At 36.9% G+C, this 16,359-nt stretch overlaps 2 protein-coding genes and 1 long non-coding RNA gene across 3 annotated transcripts; 1 reads left to right on the forward strand and 2 right to left on the reverse strand.

The window, feature by feature from the left end:
- Positions 1 to 2,448: 2,448 nt before the first annotated feature.
- Positions 2,449 to 7,066, forward strand: LOC144443645 (NXPE family member 3-like). Its single transcript, XM_078133188.1, has 4 exons — positions 2,449 to 2,672; positions 3,155 to 3,700; positions 5,865 to 5,914; positions 6,342 to 7,066. The coding sequence occupies exons 1-4, from the start codon at positions 2,449 to 2,451 to the stop codon at positions 7,064 to 7,066; spliced, it is 1,545 nt and encodes a 514-aa protein (XP_077989314.1).
- Positions 7,067 to 8,677: 1,611 nt separating this feature from the next.
- On the reverse strand, positions 8,678 to 11,773 carry LOC144443814 (stimulated by retinoic acid gene 6 protein-like). Its single transcript, XM_078133369.1, has 4 exons — positions 11,672 to 11,773; positions 11,088 to 11,251; positions 10,387 to 10,554; positions 8,678 to 9,759 (listed from the first exon to the last, which is right to left on the reverse strand). Exons 1-4 carry the CDS (start codon positions 11,725 to 11,727, stop codon positions 9,518 to 9,520), a joined length of 630 nt encoding a protein of 209 aa, XP_077989495.1. The 5' UTR covers positions 11,728 to 11,773; the 3' UTR covers positions 8,678 to 9,517.
- A 591-nt stretch (positions 11,774 to 12,364) lies between these two features.
- Positions 12,365 to 13,749, reverse strand: LOC144443334 (uncharacterized). Its single transcript, XR_013481684.1, has 3 exons — positions 13,659 to 13,749; positions 13,043 to 13,091; positions 12,365 to 12,469 (listed from the first exon to the last, which is right to left on the reverse strand). It is a non-coding gene; the product is annotated as an uncharacterized LOC144443334 (long non-coding RNA).
- Positions 13,750 to 16,359: the final 2,610 nt, after the last annotated feature.

Raw genomic sequence — 16,359 nt, forward strand, 5'->3', positions numbered from 1 at the left:
TCGTTGCTAAATTTATCATATGGATCAAAAATCATACTGACATTGCTACATTTATCGCCTGGCTCGACATAATACTAGCATTGCTGTATTTAGTGCCATCAATTACTACCGATAACGCTTACTATTATAATGGAGTCTTCAGTGCGACGGTGGACTTTCTTTTAAAACACAACGCATCACCTTTTTAAGTAGGGTTCTACGTTTGCCTGCAATCTCAGTACATTTTTTTGCAACATTGCATCATAAGTGTGGTACGTTCCTAAGACAATGCACTTGTACTATTTACATAATATTTTTGCACTTATTTTCATGGAAAACACACACACACATACACATACACACATTCGGAAATGTAACAGCACATATTGATATTTTTAAAGCGTTCAAATGTGCATAGCAAGATTGGAAGTTCCTATTTTGTGACTTCTATTCACAAAGTGAAAGTATTTAGTTGTTTACTCAACATTCTACATTATAACTGCTGATTCCCGAAAGTTGTTAGTTTTAATACTTTTAGTCCACACACTTGGTTGTACTTGAAGGGCTTGATAGTGTTGCGAACAAAGCTATCACGGCCAACACAGGGCCAAATATTTCAGACCATGACAAAATTCAGACTGATAGTATTTCAAATTTTGTTGACCAATAACAATCCACATATTCGGCGTATTTGTGTGTTTTCTTTTGAATTAGTGTCCTACAGACAAGGAAATTACAATATTGGTACAAAATGCAAACATTATTTTTCTCCGATCCGTACTACGGTTATCAAACTCAAACTCAAACTGTATACAATGAGAGTACAGTCATGCAAGTAGTCATGGGAATTGCTAAAATTTGAAATATACTTTGAAAGATAAATCTACCTGAATACTTGCATTTGGTTGGACAGGGAAACATTTAGATTTCATTAACTGTATACGTCATGATCTGCCAATGGTCAGGCAATTTTGATGATTGTCGAGATCTGGCTGTGACCAAATTTCAACAGCTGTCAAGATCAGCCCGACATGTCCACCAAACATTTTGACGAGTATCAAGATCGGCTTAAGACCACCGAATTTGGAATTGGCAAGCTTTTTTCCATGGTTTGCCAATGTCAACAATTGTTGAATGCATAGCGGTCTATGGCCATCAAAGTCCAGAAATTGTTAAGTTTTCTCCAGAATCAGTCACAAATTAAAATCACAACAATTATTAAGTTTTGTCCATGGTCAGCGAATGTCGAAAAGGGGATTATTGAAGTCAACATATGCTGGCAGATTTCTATTTTGGATTGGTTATTTAGAATAGTGACAAAACACTATTGGTAGTTTGATTGGGATCATAACGCATGTAATGATCAACGTTTCAGATGTACACAATACAGGCTAAATCTGATTGCCCTAAATTTGACTTGCCCACGTATTGACTCAATATACTGGTTTGAAAATATACATACATATTTAAGATTTCATGAACTATCTCACTATGACTGTGAGATATAGATATAAATATAGTACCTCAGTCACGTATGTAAGCAAAGACATACGGTAACAACCATTGAGGACACTCTCCACTAAAGTACGTAGGTGGGCACGCATTTTCAAGTATTTACCCCGAGCACAAAGATTTATCTAACCCTACGAGCAAAAGTGCCTACAAAGACAATGACGGTACCTACGTGTATGTACAAGAACGAACTTTCAATCGTTTTGTGAGACTTACAGGATGCATTTCTGCAACTTCAGGGGGCAGTCCAGAGTTCAAAGTGAGAAGGCCAAGTACATGGTCAACAGTATAAACTATTGATGATGGTTTATAATGAATATACACCTAAGACTTAGCTACTGGGAAGAATTCTATTCCGCAAGCAAAGAGAAGTTTAGACTATGGCTAATAATACTAGCATTGCCACATCTATTATGTCCTTTGGATCATCATCATCATCATCATCATCAGGAGAAATAATATATTCATGGTTGCATAATGAATATTCATGAGAGCTGTTTTACACTGAAGAGATAAGCTCTTGGGAGTCATGAATATTTATTTATACAATTATGGCTGTATCATTTCCGCTGACTTCCCTAATGCAGTGAGCCATTGCAAATATACCTCATACAGGCATAAGATCACTTGACGTTTCTTTGAAATCACAAATAATTGTAGTTGATGTAAAATCATGAAATGACTCTCTAGAATTCACATTTTATTGAATTCTCTTTATTTCCTGGAGCGTCGATCGCCATTGAGCTGCAAAGAAAGGACTCAATATGGTGTGTAGTTTGAATTTTTCCAAATAGAATAATTTGTGAAGGTTTAGTAAAGTTTTTATCAATCAAATATCCAGCATACTTATCCTTACGATGTTAATATCATTCCTTTCAGACAGTTACAAGGAGTGTAGTGTCTCATACACAAGGTATGAAAGCACTTGTACACAAATTCACAGACGTGTCTTCGCAAATGAAACAAGACATACAGGATTGTAAGGTGAAAGAGCCAATCTTCCGCCGTGATATTTTTCCGTACAGGAAGTATAGTCACTTTGGGATGGACTGGATGAACATCGTTGATGAGTTAGAGTGGTCGTACCGTAATCTTAATCGAGATGATACTGTTCAACAGGAATTATACCCCTTTAATGCAGGAATAAATTCCTTTGGATTAACATCACTCTCCAAATCAAAGTAAGAAAATTTTGAATTTGTAATCTTTTTAGTTCCTTTCATCCAAAGATTTTATTGATAAACCTGAAATCTGTCTGTCTCCGTCCCTTTGTCTGTTTAATAGACTATCTCGCTGACTGCGTCTCTGTGTAAGTAAGTGTGTCTGTCTGTATGTATGTATGTATGTATGTATGTATGTATGTATGTATGTATGTATGTATGTATGTATATGCAGACGATGCTCTTCTATCCATCCATCAGTCCGTCCGTCTGTCCGTCCATCCGTCCATCTATCTTTACTTTTTTCTACGTTCCTTCTTTCTTTCTTTCCTTCTCTCTCTCTCTCTCTCTCTCTCTCTCTCTCTCTCTCTCTCTCTCTCTCTCTCTCTCTCTCTCTCTCTCTCACCTATATCTATGCCTTCTCTATCTCTAGCACTGTCTTTTTCGTTCTTCCGATCTGTTGCTAGATCCTATCCTGAAATGTCACTATTTTTGTATATCAGGTTATCACTAGTACGAGACAAGGCCTTCAGGAAGGGTGATTACATTCAAGTCATTATGGAAGCCTATGATGAGTATAGTAATAGACGCTTACGTGGAGGAGACTTTCTACAAGGCTTGATGACAAATGAAAAGCTTGGTACAAGAACTGGCGGGAGGGTATTTGATTATGGGAATGGCACCTATAGTATATATTTCTATGCTGCATGGAAAGGGGATGCAACCATAACCATCCGTTTAGTATGCTATCGAGAGGCTATCTTGTACCAAAACTTTTTAAATAGCTTTGAAAACAAGCGTTCTGGATTCCAGGCAAGCTTCAGAGATGATAAATTAGAAGAAATAAGAAATTGCAGTTTAAGTAATGAACTCGCAATATGGCAGGATAAGTGTGGTTATGTCAATCCATCGTCTTTAGGGAAAACAGTCCTACTTTGTGACAAGCCGGAGAAACTATCTTGTGGGGACTTATTCAAGACAGCGCATAAGCTCGGTGATATGATAATTAATACGGCAAAGGATATCGAGCGAGTGTCGTATCTTTTCAGGTAAGTGCAGACGTAGTGAACAGAACATTTGCAACAACAACTTGTGTAAGAACAATGTAAGCATTGCTAGTCACGGGGTGATCATATATTGACACAAATTGCATTTAAAAAATTATCAGACCAGGAAAACCCTAGTCCATTAAATTGGTTAGATAGGACGTATTCTACCTTTCCAAAGGACAAGAAGTGCAGAGGTATAGTGGACAAATTCGTTGCAACATTGACTCGAAACACAGTGTCAGCATGCGCATGTTGCAACTGTTATGTCAACTGAATATTGTATTAAACGTTTATTTCTAAATATATCAAAATCTACCAGTAAATACTTTAAAATAGATGCGAAATGGAATAGCGATAATCCTTAGGTGACACTAACGCTTACCAGCAAGATCGTGAACCAGAAATGAACTACGAAATCCTGGTTATATATCAAGTCTTACTACTTCCTCTTTGGACCTCTCTAAAGACCACTTTTAACAAATCGTTAAGATGTACATGTAAACGTTTATTATCTATGATAACGCTCACTTTAAGTTTAGTAAATAACTGAAGTTTGGTATATGTAACAAGCTTCCACGACGCTGTCAAGCCAAAAACCCATTACGAAGGATTTAATGGCAGCTTTTTCACATACTCTTTTAATTAATATAACACCGTTGGGTATCCCAAATTAGATGAATAGGAACTTCTTTACACTGATTATCCGGACTGTCTTAGCGTTGATTCAGTGTTGCATTATGGGTGATAACAAACATGCATATGAATTAGATGAAGAATAAATATTAATGACTCATGACCACTAATGCACATTACCTTCAAATATGTAATTGTGAATATCATATTCATTTAATACATACATGTGTCAATACTATAGGACGATGAATAAGAATCAATTTGGCACTTCTTGGAGATCGCATAGAATTTATGTGACGTGAAATGATAATGAAAAGAGTTGCCATGGTGGTTTGTAAGGTGCAATCACATTTTGTCCTTAAAACAAAATAATTGTTTTTACTTCTGGGACTTGTTAATGATGGAAAGAATCGTTTAGTATTAGCTGCATGAAAATTTGATCCAAAAACTTGAAAATTGTTATCTGAAATTATCGACTGCGTACTTCAGTCTTTGTCAAAAGATTGACCCATTATTTAGAACAAATGACCTTGCAGACACGTGAACTTATAAGGGGTCGTAGATGCCCTAAGTTTGTAACGCCATCCATGTCTGTTTAGAGAGGGTTGGAATGCCCGGATGTTAATGTAATAGACGTGTCAAGATCTGATGAGTGAAAGCGCAACTTATCTTAAACTTGGGAAGACATTTCCTACCACCAAGTCCAAAAAGGAGCTAGTTTCAGTACTACAACAGCGGGAAGAAGAAAATGGGTTAAACAAAGTCCAATATATAGGCAAATGTACCCTCTGAGACTGCTAAGAATTTGATGTTTAATGTTTTATGGGCTAAACGAAATTCCATAAATAGAACATCCCTCTTAGGCCCACGATGGAAGTTACTTCCATGGGCCCACCATGTCATCAATTGCCAACGATTTGTAGATGTCAAGAAGGAAAAGGATGAACACAGTGATGAGTAACTGCTCTTTTCACCTCAATATCAGTCGGCAAATCGATATGATACTTCATAGATTGCAAGAGGATACCACCTCTAGTCAGCAAACCAATTTGTCACCTTGCCGAGTGGTTAAGCTACTCGCTAATTGTTTGAAGTGCACTTATTTTGTAAACGATGGTGTGTTACAGCACATCTGAAATTTACATCATATAAATCAAAAATAGGCACGACATTCTCTTCACATTGACAAAATGAACATCATATCCTTGATACAGAAACCAAACATTTTAAGTGTGGCGTGAAGGAAGCCATTTGCACATCAAGGAAAACCAATCACCTCTAAACAGAGACGGAGGGCGTTACCTATTACCCCTTTAGCTCACATATTCGGAATAATGGGTCAGTCTGTTATAAGTGGGGTCGAAAATATCAGGTAACAATTTTCAAGTTATTTTTGAAGCATTTGTATGTTATTGAACTTTATTTATAAAATATGTCAATGTCACAAAATAAGAGACAATACAGCAATGTGACGTCACACTTAATAAGCAATTGAATAATTTGTATAATTTCATTGAATTTCTTTGCACAGCCAAAAACAACAATCTACTATTGGAAATCCAATAACAATCAAAATTAAAGGTAAGCATATCAACTGTTCCTAAAATATTTACACAAGTATTACAAAATGGCGGATAAGAATTTTAAATGTGGTTGAGGAGTATTTTCAAAATGGCGGATAAGAATTTTCAAAATGGCAGATAATATATGCATGAATATACCCATACAAGACTAATTCAAGTAATTTCTGCAATGGTCAAAAGAATGTATTGCTTTAAATGACCAATGTAATAGACTATACTGTAATTTATAACAAGATGTTGACAAAAATGACATGTACCATTCAAATTTAGCTTTTACTGCAGGATGATTACAACATTGATATTAAACTCGAGAAGTGTGCATCAGACGAAAAACTGTTCTGGAGAAAGCAACAAACGACAAATATGTCACCTGACAAGACACTATGATTTTAATATGGATCGCATTTCTCTATTATTTATCACAGATTCTAATGTGACACCAAAACTTCCGTCATGTGGACCTGACCTACCGGTTGCACTGTCTAGTGGTTATTGGAAGGACAACCTGACATTTGTCCCTTTAATGTGTCGCAGTCAACAATGGCAGACAGAAGACATGGAAGAGTGTCTTTTGGGAAAAGAAGTACATATGCACGGAGATTCAACCATTGGCCAAATTCATACAAATTTGAGATCTCTTGAAGTTCTACCGTCTCAGTTATTACACAGGAAATTCCTTTTCCTCAGGGCTGGTGCCGGTATTCAGGAGATTCACAAATTTGTATTTGAAGGTGACTTCGTAGATAGAATAACAAATTGCACTGCTGTTACCCCCGTGGTTGTGATGAATTTCTGTTTCCATTTTGGTTCTTGGACAACAAGAGCTTATTTGGATAGGATCTTTGGAGCAAAAAATGCCATTCTCAGATTATTTAAACGATGCCCAGAATCGATTGTCATCATTAAATTAGCAAATCCACGAGATAACGCTGACAGTGTACAGTCAGTCCATAGCTCTAACTACAGATTTTATGACATGGATAGAATGATCCGTCGGGTCTTTGGTGGCATTGGTGTCAGCTTCTTGGATATCTGGGATCTTGTATCGTCCCATATCTCCGACAGTGAGATACACATGCCTGGCCCCGTAATAATACAAGAGCTCCATCTCATGTTATCTTACATTTGTCCAGAAATGGTAAAGAAATGATCATAACAAAAGACCATTGTCTAGAACTCACTGTGTTGTCGTCAATTTTACCCAAATGTGTCTTGTTGGTACGATGCATGATTGACTCTACTCTTTTTGTTTGTTTGTTTGTTTGTTTGTTTGTTTGTTTGTTTGTTTGTTTGTTTGTTGTTGTTGGTTTTTTTTTGAGGGGGGAGTCAAAATATCTTGAATAACGGGTTAACTTCACTGGAAATATATTTATAATCCTTCTCCTGTAGGGTGAACACTCTATACTTTGTTTGCAGCTTTCCTTGTTCAATGGGTGAGAGGTTTTCATGTCTATATTGTTCTGTGACGATATACTGATGTCTGAGATTGTCTTGCAATCCAACCAATAACAATGGCATATGCGTTGTATCTGAAATCTCGAGCAAACTTTTGTCAGACATTAAATATATCTTGTGCTGCGAATTTTACAACTTAGCTAATTTAAAATAAAGTCTGAATAGGTATGTATGATCATTGCATGTCTTCCTCTACCCAGTGGATTGTTAAAAGTATCGTGATTTTTTTCTCGGGTTCAACTCAAGTTCCTCAATTACATGTTTCAATTGCACGGTGCAAGCAATAGGTTCCTGTCTTACCTTAACAGAACATAATAAACAATAAATGCTAATGGCTGTACTAGAAAGCAAGTGATTAATAAGCAGTGTTTTAATGTCATTTGTTTGCACATTCCCTTTAAAAAACGGTCGACCGTCGCGCTGAAGAGTCCAAGGGAAGCATTATCAGTTAGTAATTGATGGCGCTAAATACAGTAATGCTAGTATCATTATGTCGAGCCAGAGACGATAAAGGTAGCAATGTCAGTATGATGTTGTTGAGCCACGTAATAAATGTAAGATGAGCCAAATGACGTTTTGTTGAAAATTGAGGCTGTGAGTTTTCTTATTCTAAAGGTTGCCATGACTAAATACATGTTTGCATACTTACCGTTTATTCCAATATCATGATTGCGCGTATGAGACAGACACTTTAGAATGACAAGAATATATTTTCCCTGTGAAATTACCATACTCTATGAAAATAATCTCATAGTGGTCAGATCACACGGCAACTAGAAATATTGTTTTTGCGACACAATAAATTACTATGTATACTCGATATGTGGATTTCTGCTCTGGTAATATCTCAACAATACCAATGTGATATGTGTATGTCTAATTATGCCTTAATAACATATACCTGAACACATTATGCTACAAGCCATTATCTTTTTAAATCATTTTCGCGATAGTATCTCCAGCTGACACCAACAAAGCATGCCTTTCTGTGCATTCTAAAACAAGCCTGGCTGGTGTTACAGTAATTCCAGTATAATCATTGGTATGACTGACAGCGATCAAAAGGCCGCCCAGTATTTAAGTAGTCACATACAGGAACCTAACATTATGAACAACACACACACACACACACACACACACACACACACACACACACACACACACAAACAAACACACTATACATTCTGTTCGTACGAAATGCCTTGAGTTTAGACTCTTATTGTTTAAATTTACCACTACACAAAACACTGTCTATATTCAAATTGACTACATTTGAAATTTGGTATGTTTATTAGTTCAGTTGTTACAAAATCAATAAGGTATATACGATGCCATCTTCCAAACTTGAAAAACAACGTGGCGCCCCACTGGAGTAGTCGACGTGAGCCATCGGGTAAACCGTATGGGAGAGTACTGTTTATTGGGTCCCACACTACGGAAACTTCACCAGTAACTAGGGACGCAGTAAAACTTTGTGCTTGAACAGAAATTTACACGATTTACGAAAGAGCTTTTTCCTCAAACGAATTCTGGCGTCACGGAAAAAAAACAAATTCATCGTGGTGGTCGGAACGTTGCTTAGCAACTTATTTGAGAGTACACAAAATCACTTCATCTGGGCATGCGTACTTAACGTCAACTGGCCTTTCGACATTTTGAAAATGTATAATTCGTTTAGGCTGTAAAACAATTTGAATATCTGATATCGATGGTATTAGATTTATTTCGTTTTTGTTTTGTTTTGTTTTGTTTTGTTTACAAACTTCGTACACTAAGGCTGAAATTTAGTCTCAATATTTATTATATTGTAAATGTACCTTTATTGCACTCATTTTAAACACCCTTAAATGACCGTATGTGATGTTAGATGTCGAATCCGTGGCACATTCAAGCCAATCAAATAATCAATTTCAAATTGCAATAGAGTGAGGTGAAATTAGGCTAATTGTCAAATAATTATTTGAAATGATTTCGTCACAAAGATTATTAGATTATTATGTCGCCTCAGGACGAATTTAAGTTATCTGTGACCAGTTCAATCACCAGAATGTAAAACCTATAGGGTCTTACACTGTTAGAAGAAGTAAAAACTTATTTAAATTTGAAAGCTGCAAACTACAAAAATAGTTCTCATCCTCCGTTGATGTTACGAAAATGACACTCCGCCCACGAAATCGATCATTGCTGGTGCGACTGCTGCTGTAATGACGTCATCAATAACAATATCAATATTCTCTGCCAGAGATGATCGTCTGCGTATTGCATGGGAACGTCTTAACTGCAAACCTGGGTTTCTGACCAATGTCAACGCCACAAACCAACGGTTCCGAATCATTTGTCGACGTGTTGCCTCTGTCATGATACGTTTTGACGTTGGAGCAGTATCATCTGAAAAAGAAATGACACTATTATTTTAATTATATTGCTTTAATAGAGTGTTACAGGTTGTGAATGTTCAATGCCTACACACAATGATTCATTATGTGTACAACTACTAAGGAAAGCAAGCTACCAGTTTATCGCCGTCAATGCCTACACACTGCGATTCACCAAGTGTACTACTATTACTACGGAAAGCAAGCTGTCAGCTTAACATGATCAATGCCTGCACACTATGGTTCACCATTTATACAACTACGGAAAGCAAGCTATCAGCTTATCATGGCCACTGCACATTATGATTCACTATGTGTACTACCTCAGAAAGCCAGCTATCAGAAACTAAGATACCACACAAACTGATACATTTTTTGTTGCGTGTGGTAGACTGCACAAGTGGGTCTATAGCAATATCTTAGTTATGTGGATATTGTCACCCTGTAATCAAGATAGTGTGAACAAGATGTGGCACCTTGTCCATGAAAACATGCCGCTATCGGAGATGCCACTCTACTGCGAGTGTAATTTCACCAATGTCATATGATAGCTAACATCAACATGTTTGTGTCTATATTAGCTTGCTGATACCTTGATATCCGTAGTAGTAAGTGAATACATTGCAATACATATGCCTACCGTCCCCGATTTCCATGTTGACTACAAGTTGTTCTCTTGTCATTGAGTCACGTCCACTTGTCTCGGTGTTGGTACTGGTGCTTTGCAGTAATAAATTACAGAACGTTACCAGAATTGGGTGAGTATGAGCGTTTTCTAACTGCAAGAACCCAACATATGCTCGAAAACCTGGAAGAAAATTGTTGCAATTTTTAGGCAGCCATGTTTCAATGTTCAAAACAAAAACACGCCATTTTGTAAATAGATGTATGTATTAACAAGTGACAAATTATGCCGCAGAGTTTTCAGTGGACAAACACTACTAAAAATATACAGGTGTAATGTGTGATGGGATTGACAATGTGTATTATGGTATTGTAAATTGGGAGTAGAAAGTACTTTGCCTTTCTTCGAAATTATTTTTTTTTTCAATGAAAACTTCTCATCAAGTAGTCTACATTCGATAGATAGTTCGATCTTTCCATTACCCCACCGATATACCACTGACTGCTGTAGTGATGTGTACGTAAGTTCACTAAGTGAAATATTTCGAAAATATTCTGATTTAAACAATCATTTCTTTCTTGACAGACTCCGAAAGGAATCAATCTAAACATGACCACATTCAAATAGACTGCACTTCCCCACACACATTACTCAGACGAGAATGAAATCATTTACGTTCACTACAATATAAACCATCTGAGGGGGCTATAACTTACCTGGGTCAAATCTCTCGTATTTTCTCGGCAAGGTACTCTGATCAATACGAGATAACACAAATGCACCAATCACAACGGACTTCAGTATTCTCATCAGACATGAATAAATTCCAAGGAAAACGTTGTAAAAGAACATAAAATAGGTGAAATTGTGGAACAGTCGTCTGAAGAAAAAGAAAAAAAGAGAGAAGAAAATGGGTGTGAAAACTGGACAATGTCAATATTGTGCAATAATATTGACCTCACATACAGTAAAGGTGATGTCATTACGATCAATGATAAATGAAAAGTAATAGCTCTCGCAGCAGCCACAACACGGCCGCATAGCGGCTCAATGACTAGTACGCAAGAGCATCCTATATACTATGCGATTTTTTTTGGTGGTTTTACCCAAGGATGCATTGCGGCGCAATGACTACGCACGCAAGTTCTATATGCTATGCGCATTCTCCACGCGAAGGGCGCTATCTACAATATCATCGTGAGGTAGCCGGTCACAAGTGAATCTACCTTGCTTATGGGCTTTGTCTAGTTATGATATTGTTATTGCAACAATTAACATATATAATATTTTATTGACCTACCTATTATTAAGGGCAAAGCTTTTGCCACGATCCTGCAGGAAGGCGAATCTCGCCATAAGATATTGCCCAAGAGTGACGAGTAGTCCAACGACAATGACGGGTCTAGAAAGCAAGCAGATACATAAATTTTTTAGAGGTATTTAATTCTAACAAAAAATAAAATACGTGTGATTTTCGGGGGAAATTAATTTCCAGATTTGACTGCATTTTAAAAAATATCCAAACTTAAAACTGAAAATTATGTTCTGTTCACGAGTGGGGATTAGTGTTACTCTACAGCTTCCTGTGGTTTCGTGGATTTAACAGGACACTTTTGGGAAAAACACCTGTTATTTTGTCTGTGGAAAAGCCGTTTTATAAACTTCTTCAACTTTGTCCCACTATTCCCAATATGTTATACTTTCAGGTGTTTTAAACACATGAACTTCCTATCTGTTTTCCGAGTAATTGTTTCTCGATGTTCCAGACAGAATACGTGGCTCTTGAGGTCATTGTGATCACATATAACTATGCAATTCTGGAGGAAAATGTTCTATGACATCTATACATTTAAACCCGAACACTTCAAAGGTTGTGTTTGATAGAATGTGATTATGCACATATATATGGTAACCTATTTGTGACTAGTGAATGCCCTTGAGACCAACAAACAGATTGGAAAGTGTGTAAACTAGTAGTACTGTACTCACCCTAACCATTTTAAGATTTGAAGAAAATGTTGTCTTCCTACCGGAGTGCCAAGCGATAGAGCTACAATTTCTAATCCGACCCAGAGGACGATAAACTGAATAGAATATCCTGTAATGATTAATTGTGGTATAAAAAGCTGCCCGTTGAATTATTGGTAAAGTTTTACTAACGAAAATATTAAGATAAAACCCTTAGTAGTAGATTGTAAATACCTTACCGTTTTATTCACAATTGCCATGTGTGGCATTCTTCAAGCGATTTAACCACTTGTTTGTATGTATGTATGTATGTATGTATGTATGTATGTATGTATGTATGTATGTGTCTGTCTGTCTGTATGTCTGTCTGTATGTCTGTCTGTCTGTCTGTCTGTTTGTCTGTCCGTCCGTCCGTCCGTCCCTCTCCCCCTCTCTCTGTATCTCTGTTTGTTTGTTTGTTTGTTTGTTTGTTTGTTTGTTTGTCCGTCCGTCCGTCCGTCCGTCCGTCCGTCCGTCTGTCTGTCTGTCTGTCTGTCTGTCTGTCTGTCTGTCTGTCTGTCTGTCTGTCTGCCTGCATGTGACCCTGGTGTAATAGTTTTGTTGATTTATTCTTCTGGAATGACTAAATTATCAAAAGTGTAATATAAAAACGAAATTAAATTATCATCAAGGCTGTCATGTATCAATGTTGTAAGTTACCCACCCCATGCCATGTAGGCCACTTGGAAACCAATGTAGCGACTGGCGGACACCTTTAATGAAAAATACAACAACAAAATAAACAAAATTAAACTTAAAATCATTCTCTAAGAATATATATACGCTTATTTAATCCTGATGTTTATAGTTAAAGAAATGCGATGAAATACACATGCCCTGTCAATATGTTAAGATTGCAACATTTACTGTCTTTGGGTGCGCACACACGCGGATGGAGTACCAAGTCTCGGTTATTCTATTGTTTACTTCCAATGAATTCCAGTGCACCGGAGAGGGGAGGGTAATTTTTTACCAAGAATTAAAAGGTTTAAGTTCACTCTTGTTCAAGAGAATAACGACAAGACTACGATTTGTAACTGCACGTTGGGCTGAGGCCAAAACAAATATTTTGACTTCATTCAATTTTCCTCGATCTATCTTTTTTTCGCTTGGAAACTGGAGACAGTCTCTTATTATTTGCCGTGATAAATTTCTAAATCTTGCAACTGCGTGCCAGGCGACGGCTATGCTTGAATAAATATAATGGGACAATGTTAATGTTAAACTGATATCTGATTTGTGTGTCACGAGAGTACATTGCGAGATAAAAGTGTACATACCACTCTCATAGCAGGCGCTATAGCTAGCTTTCCACCTTCTGCAACTGATGGTATCAAGGAATGATCACCCCTGTACACAGCCAACATATTATCTCTAAAAAAATGCAGAGGCACGATCATAAGTTAATTCCTTCATTTTTTTTTGCCATTAACATAATATCTATAAACTCGCATTTCCTACTGTGATTAGTCAAGGGCATCTGTCTATAACTTGGTAAAACTTGGCTCCGTCCCATCTTTCTATTTATATTTCCTACTTATGTGATTGGTCAATGGTATTTGCCTATATCTTGAAAATGTTTTCTTAACCTTCCGCCCCATTTGAGGAGAGAAGTGAAACAGATCAGATTTAAATATAAATTTAGGACTTGCATGGTTCACATTTTACAGTTTGACACTACTCACCTGTACTTTTGCATGATATGGAGCATCACAACGATGGAAAAAGCAAACGTCAACGCTGCTGACAACTCTAACATAACTGTTCAGAAGATACAAACCAAAGATTTAGTATATTATGATAACACCATCTTTCAACCAATATTGATGTTATAAATCTGTACTTGTACACTTTATGACTTACTATACAATCAAGCATGTAAATTAACCATATTTCTCATGTATTAATAACATTCTATTTCCATAACATTCTGTCATACACGAATACTGACATGTTTGTATGTTGGAAACGATACGATATGCTTGACATATTTGAGAGGCTTAGATACACGTTAGAACGCGTACGTGTACGGGAGCATTGCCGTGCATACACATAATCATTATGATAATGACGCGTACAAAGTTGTGTTTAGTTACGTCCCTGGTTACGCGTTCAGAGCGCAAACGTTGGTTTCAAGACGGTGGAATGTGGACGCGCGCGTTGGCATCTTCTGTCCAGAATTAGAAGGCCCACACACATGACTTTGTTTTCTAAACGTGTCGATATTTTTGCCATTTTTCCGGCAACTATCCCAACGAAAAAGCGAACAATTAGTTTACAGTTATGCTATTTAACTTTGATATAAAAAATACGACATTTAATAGAAGAAAAATGACAAAAACTTAACACGTATTTACAGCTACGTGTAGACCACTGTTTTAAAAATAGCATCGTCTGATACAGAACGCGTGGGTTGCCTCGAATAACGTGACAATGACGATACACATATAGAATACACGTAGATACATGCATCTAAACCGCTCTATTATCCTGTTCTCTGAACGGAAGAAAAGAAAGACTGTAAAATAACGACTTAAGTACCAAGAATCAGACTTGTATTTTATGGGGATTAGTCTAGGCTGCTACAACTCTTTGGATTATTCACTAGTTATTATACACACATCGCTCACTATAGAAACTTCAAGACAACTTTGCACTTTTTAAATAGCCAGGGAGAATTCCTTCTGCATACTAGATGCCACACCACACCACACCACACCACACCACACCGCACCACTCCATTACACCCCACCGTGACCCCACCACTCCACATAATCACAGACCACCTCATCTCATCTCATCACATCACATCCCTATACATTCTGGTTTGGAGTGGATATGTATACATAAATTGTGTCTACGTCATATGATGTCATATAGCATGATGACTTACCAATTGTTACATGAATCCAGTAGCGAGTGTCTTCGTCATCTGATATTAGCCCCTCAAGAAGTTTGTCCAATTGAGTCGCAAAGATTAGCGTAAACAAAAACAACTTCCATGTGGTAATAAAGAAAAGTAGATAGGTATCATATTACCATGGTGTAATTTTATACCTGATTCCACTCAAATATATATTAAACCACAGGAACACGTCATATTCCTTGCCTACACTCTCAAATCTTATTTAACAAAGTATATTAGATATTAAGTGTATACTAGATACATTAGCATGATTCGTGTGAAATTTTCCTTAGGAAAACAGCAATACACCATGCCCCTATCTACTAAACTACGGTTGATATACTGCACACAACGAAATATGAATAGTTAATGATTAGCTGATTTTGATGATAGTGAAACCTTCATGAAAGGTGACGAGCTGGAGAAAATTGTTTAACGATGCCGAGTCAAATACTATTAATCGGCCCACTTAGAGCAATATATTACAGCTTGTGGTGTTATTATTACCTCGTAGATGGTTATCAAAGATAAAACCATGGTTGAAAGAAGACGTGTTGAATACCTGAACCCTATAAAGAAGAAAACATAAGAAAATTGAGATCTTAGGAAATACGTCCATGTTGAAAATATAGGGATGTGTATACATACAATGTAAAATGGTTATCTGCGTACCAATACGTCACGTGTATAAAAGCAAAGTTTTTTATCTTTTAAAATACATTCTTTATAAAGGGGTGAGGTAATATCTGGAAATAAGGAAAAACGACGAGGGCGTTCTCGCGTGAAAGTACTAGGGATATCACCTCTTTAGTCATGCTCGGAGGATATATTATATTGTATTGCATTGTATTGTATTGCATTGCATTGCATTGCATTGCATTGCATTGCATTGTATTGTATTGTATTGTATTGTATTGTATTGTATTGTATTGTATTGCATTGTATTGCATCGACTCACCTGGTTTGGGCACGTATATTTTATTGAATATTGCCTTCAAACATGACTGACATTTCTCCAAAATACTCCATTCCCTCTCGTTCTCAGGAACCCTTTCGAATAGAGAGAGGCAGTTAAG

Source organism: Glandiceps talaboti, chromosome 12 (genome assembly GCF_964340395.1).
Source record: "Glandiceps talaboti chromosome 12, keGlaTala1.1, whole genome shotgun sequence".
Lineage (NCBI taxonomy): Eukaryota > Metazoa > Hemichordata > Enteropneusta > Spengelidae > Glandiceps > Glandiceps talaboti.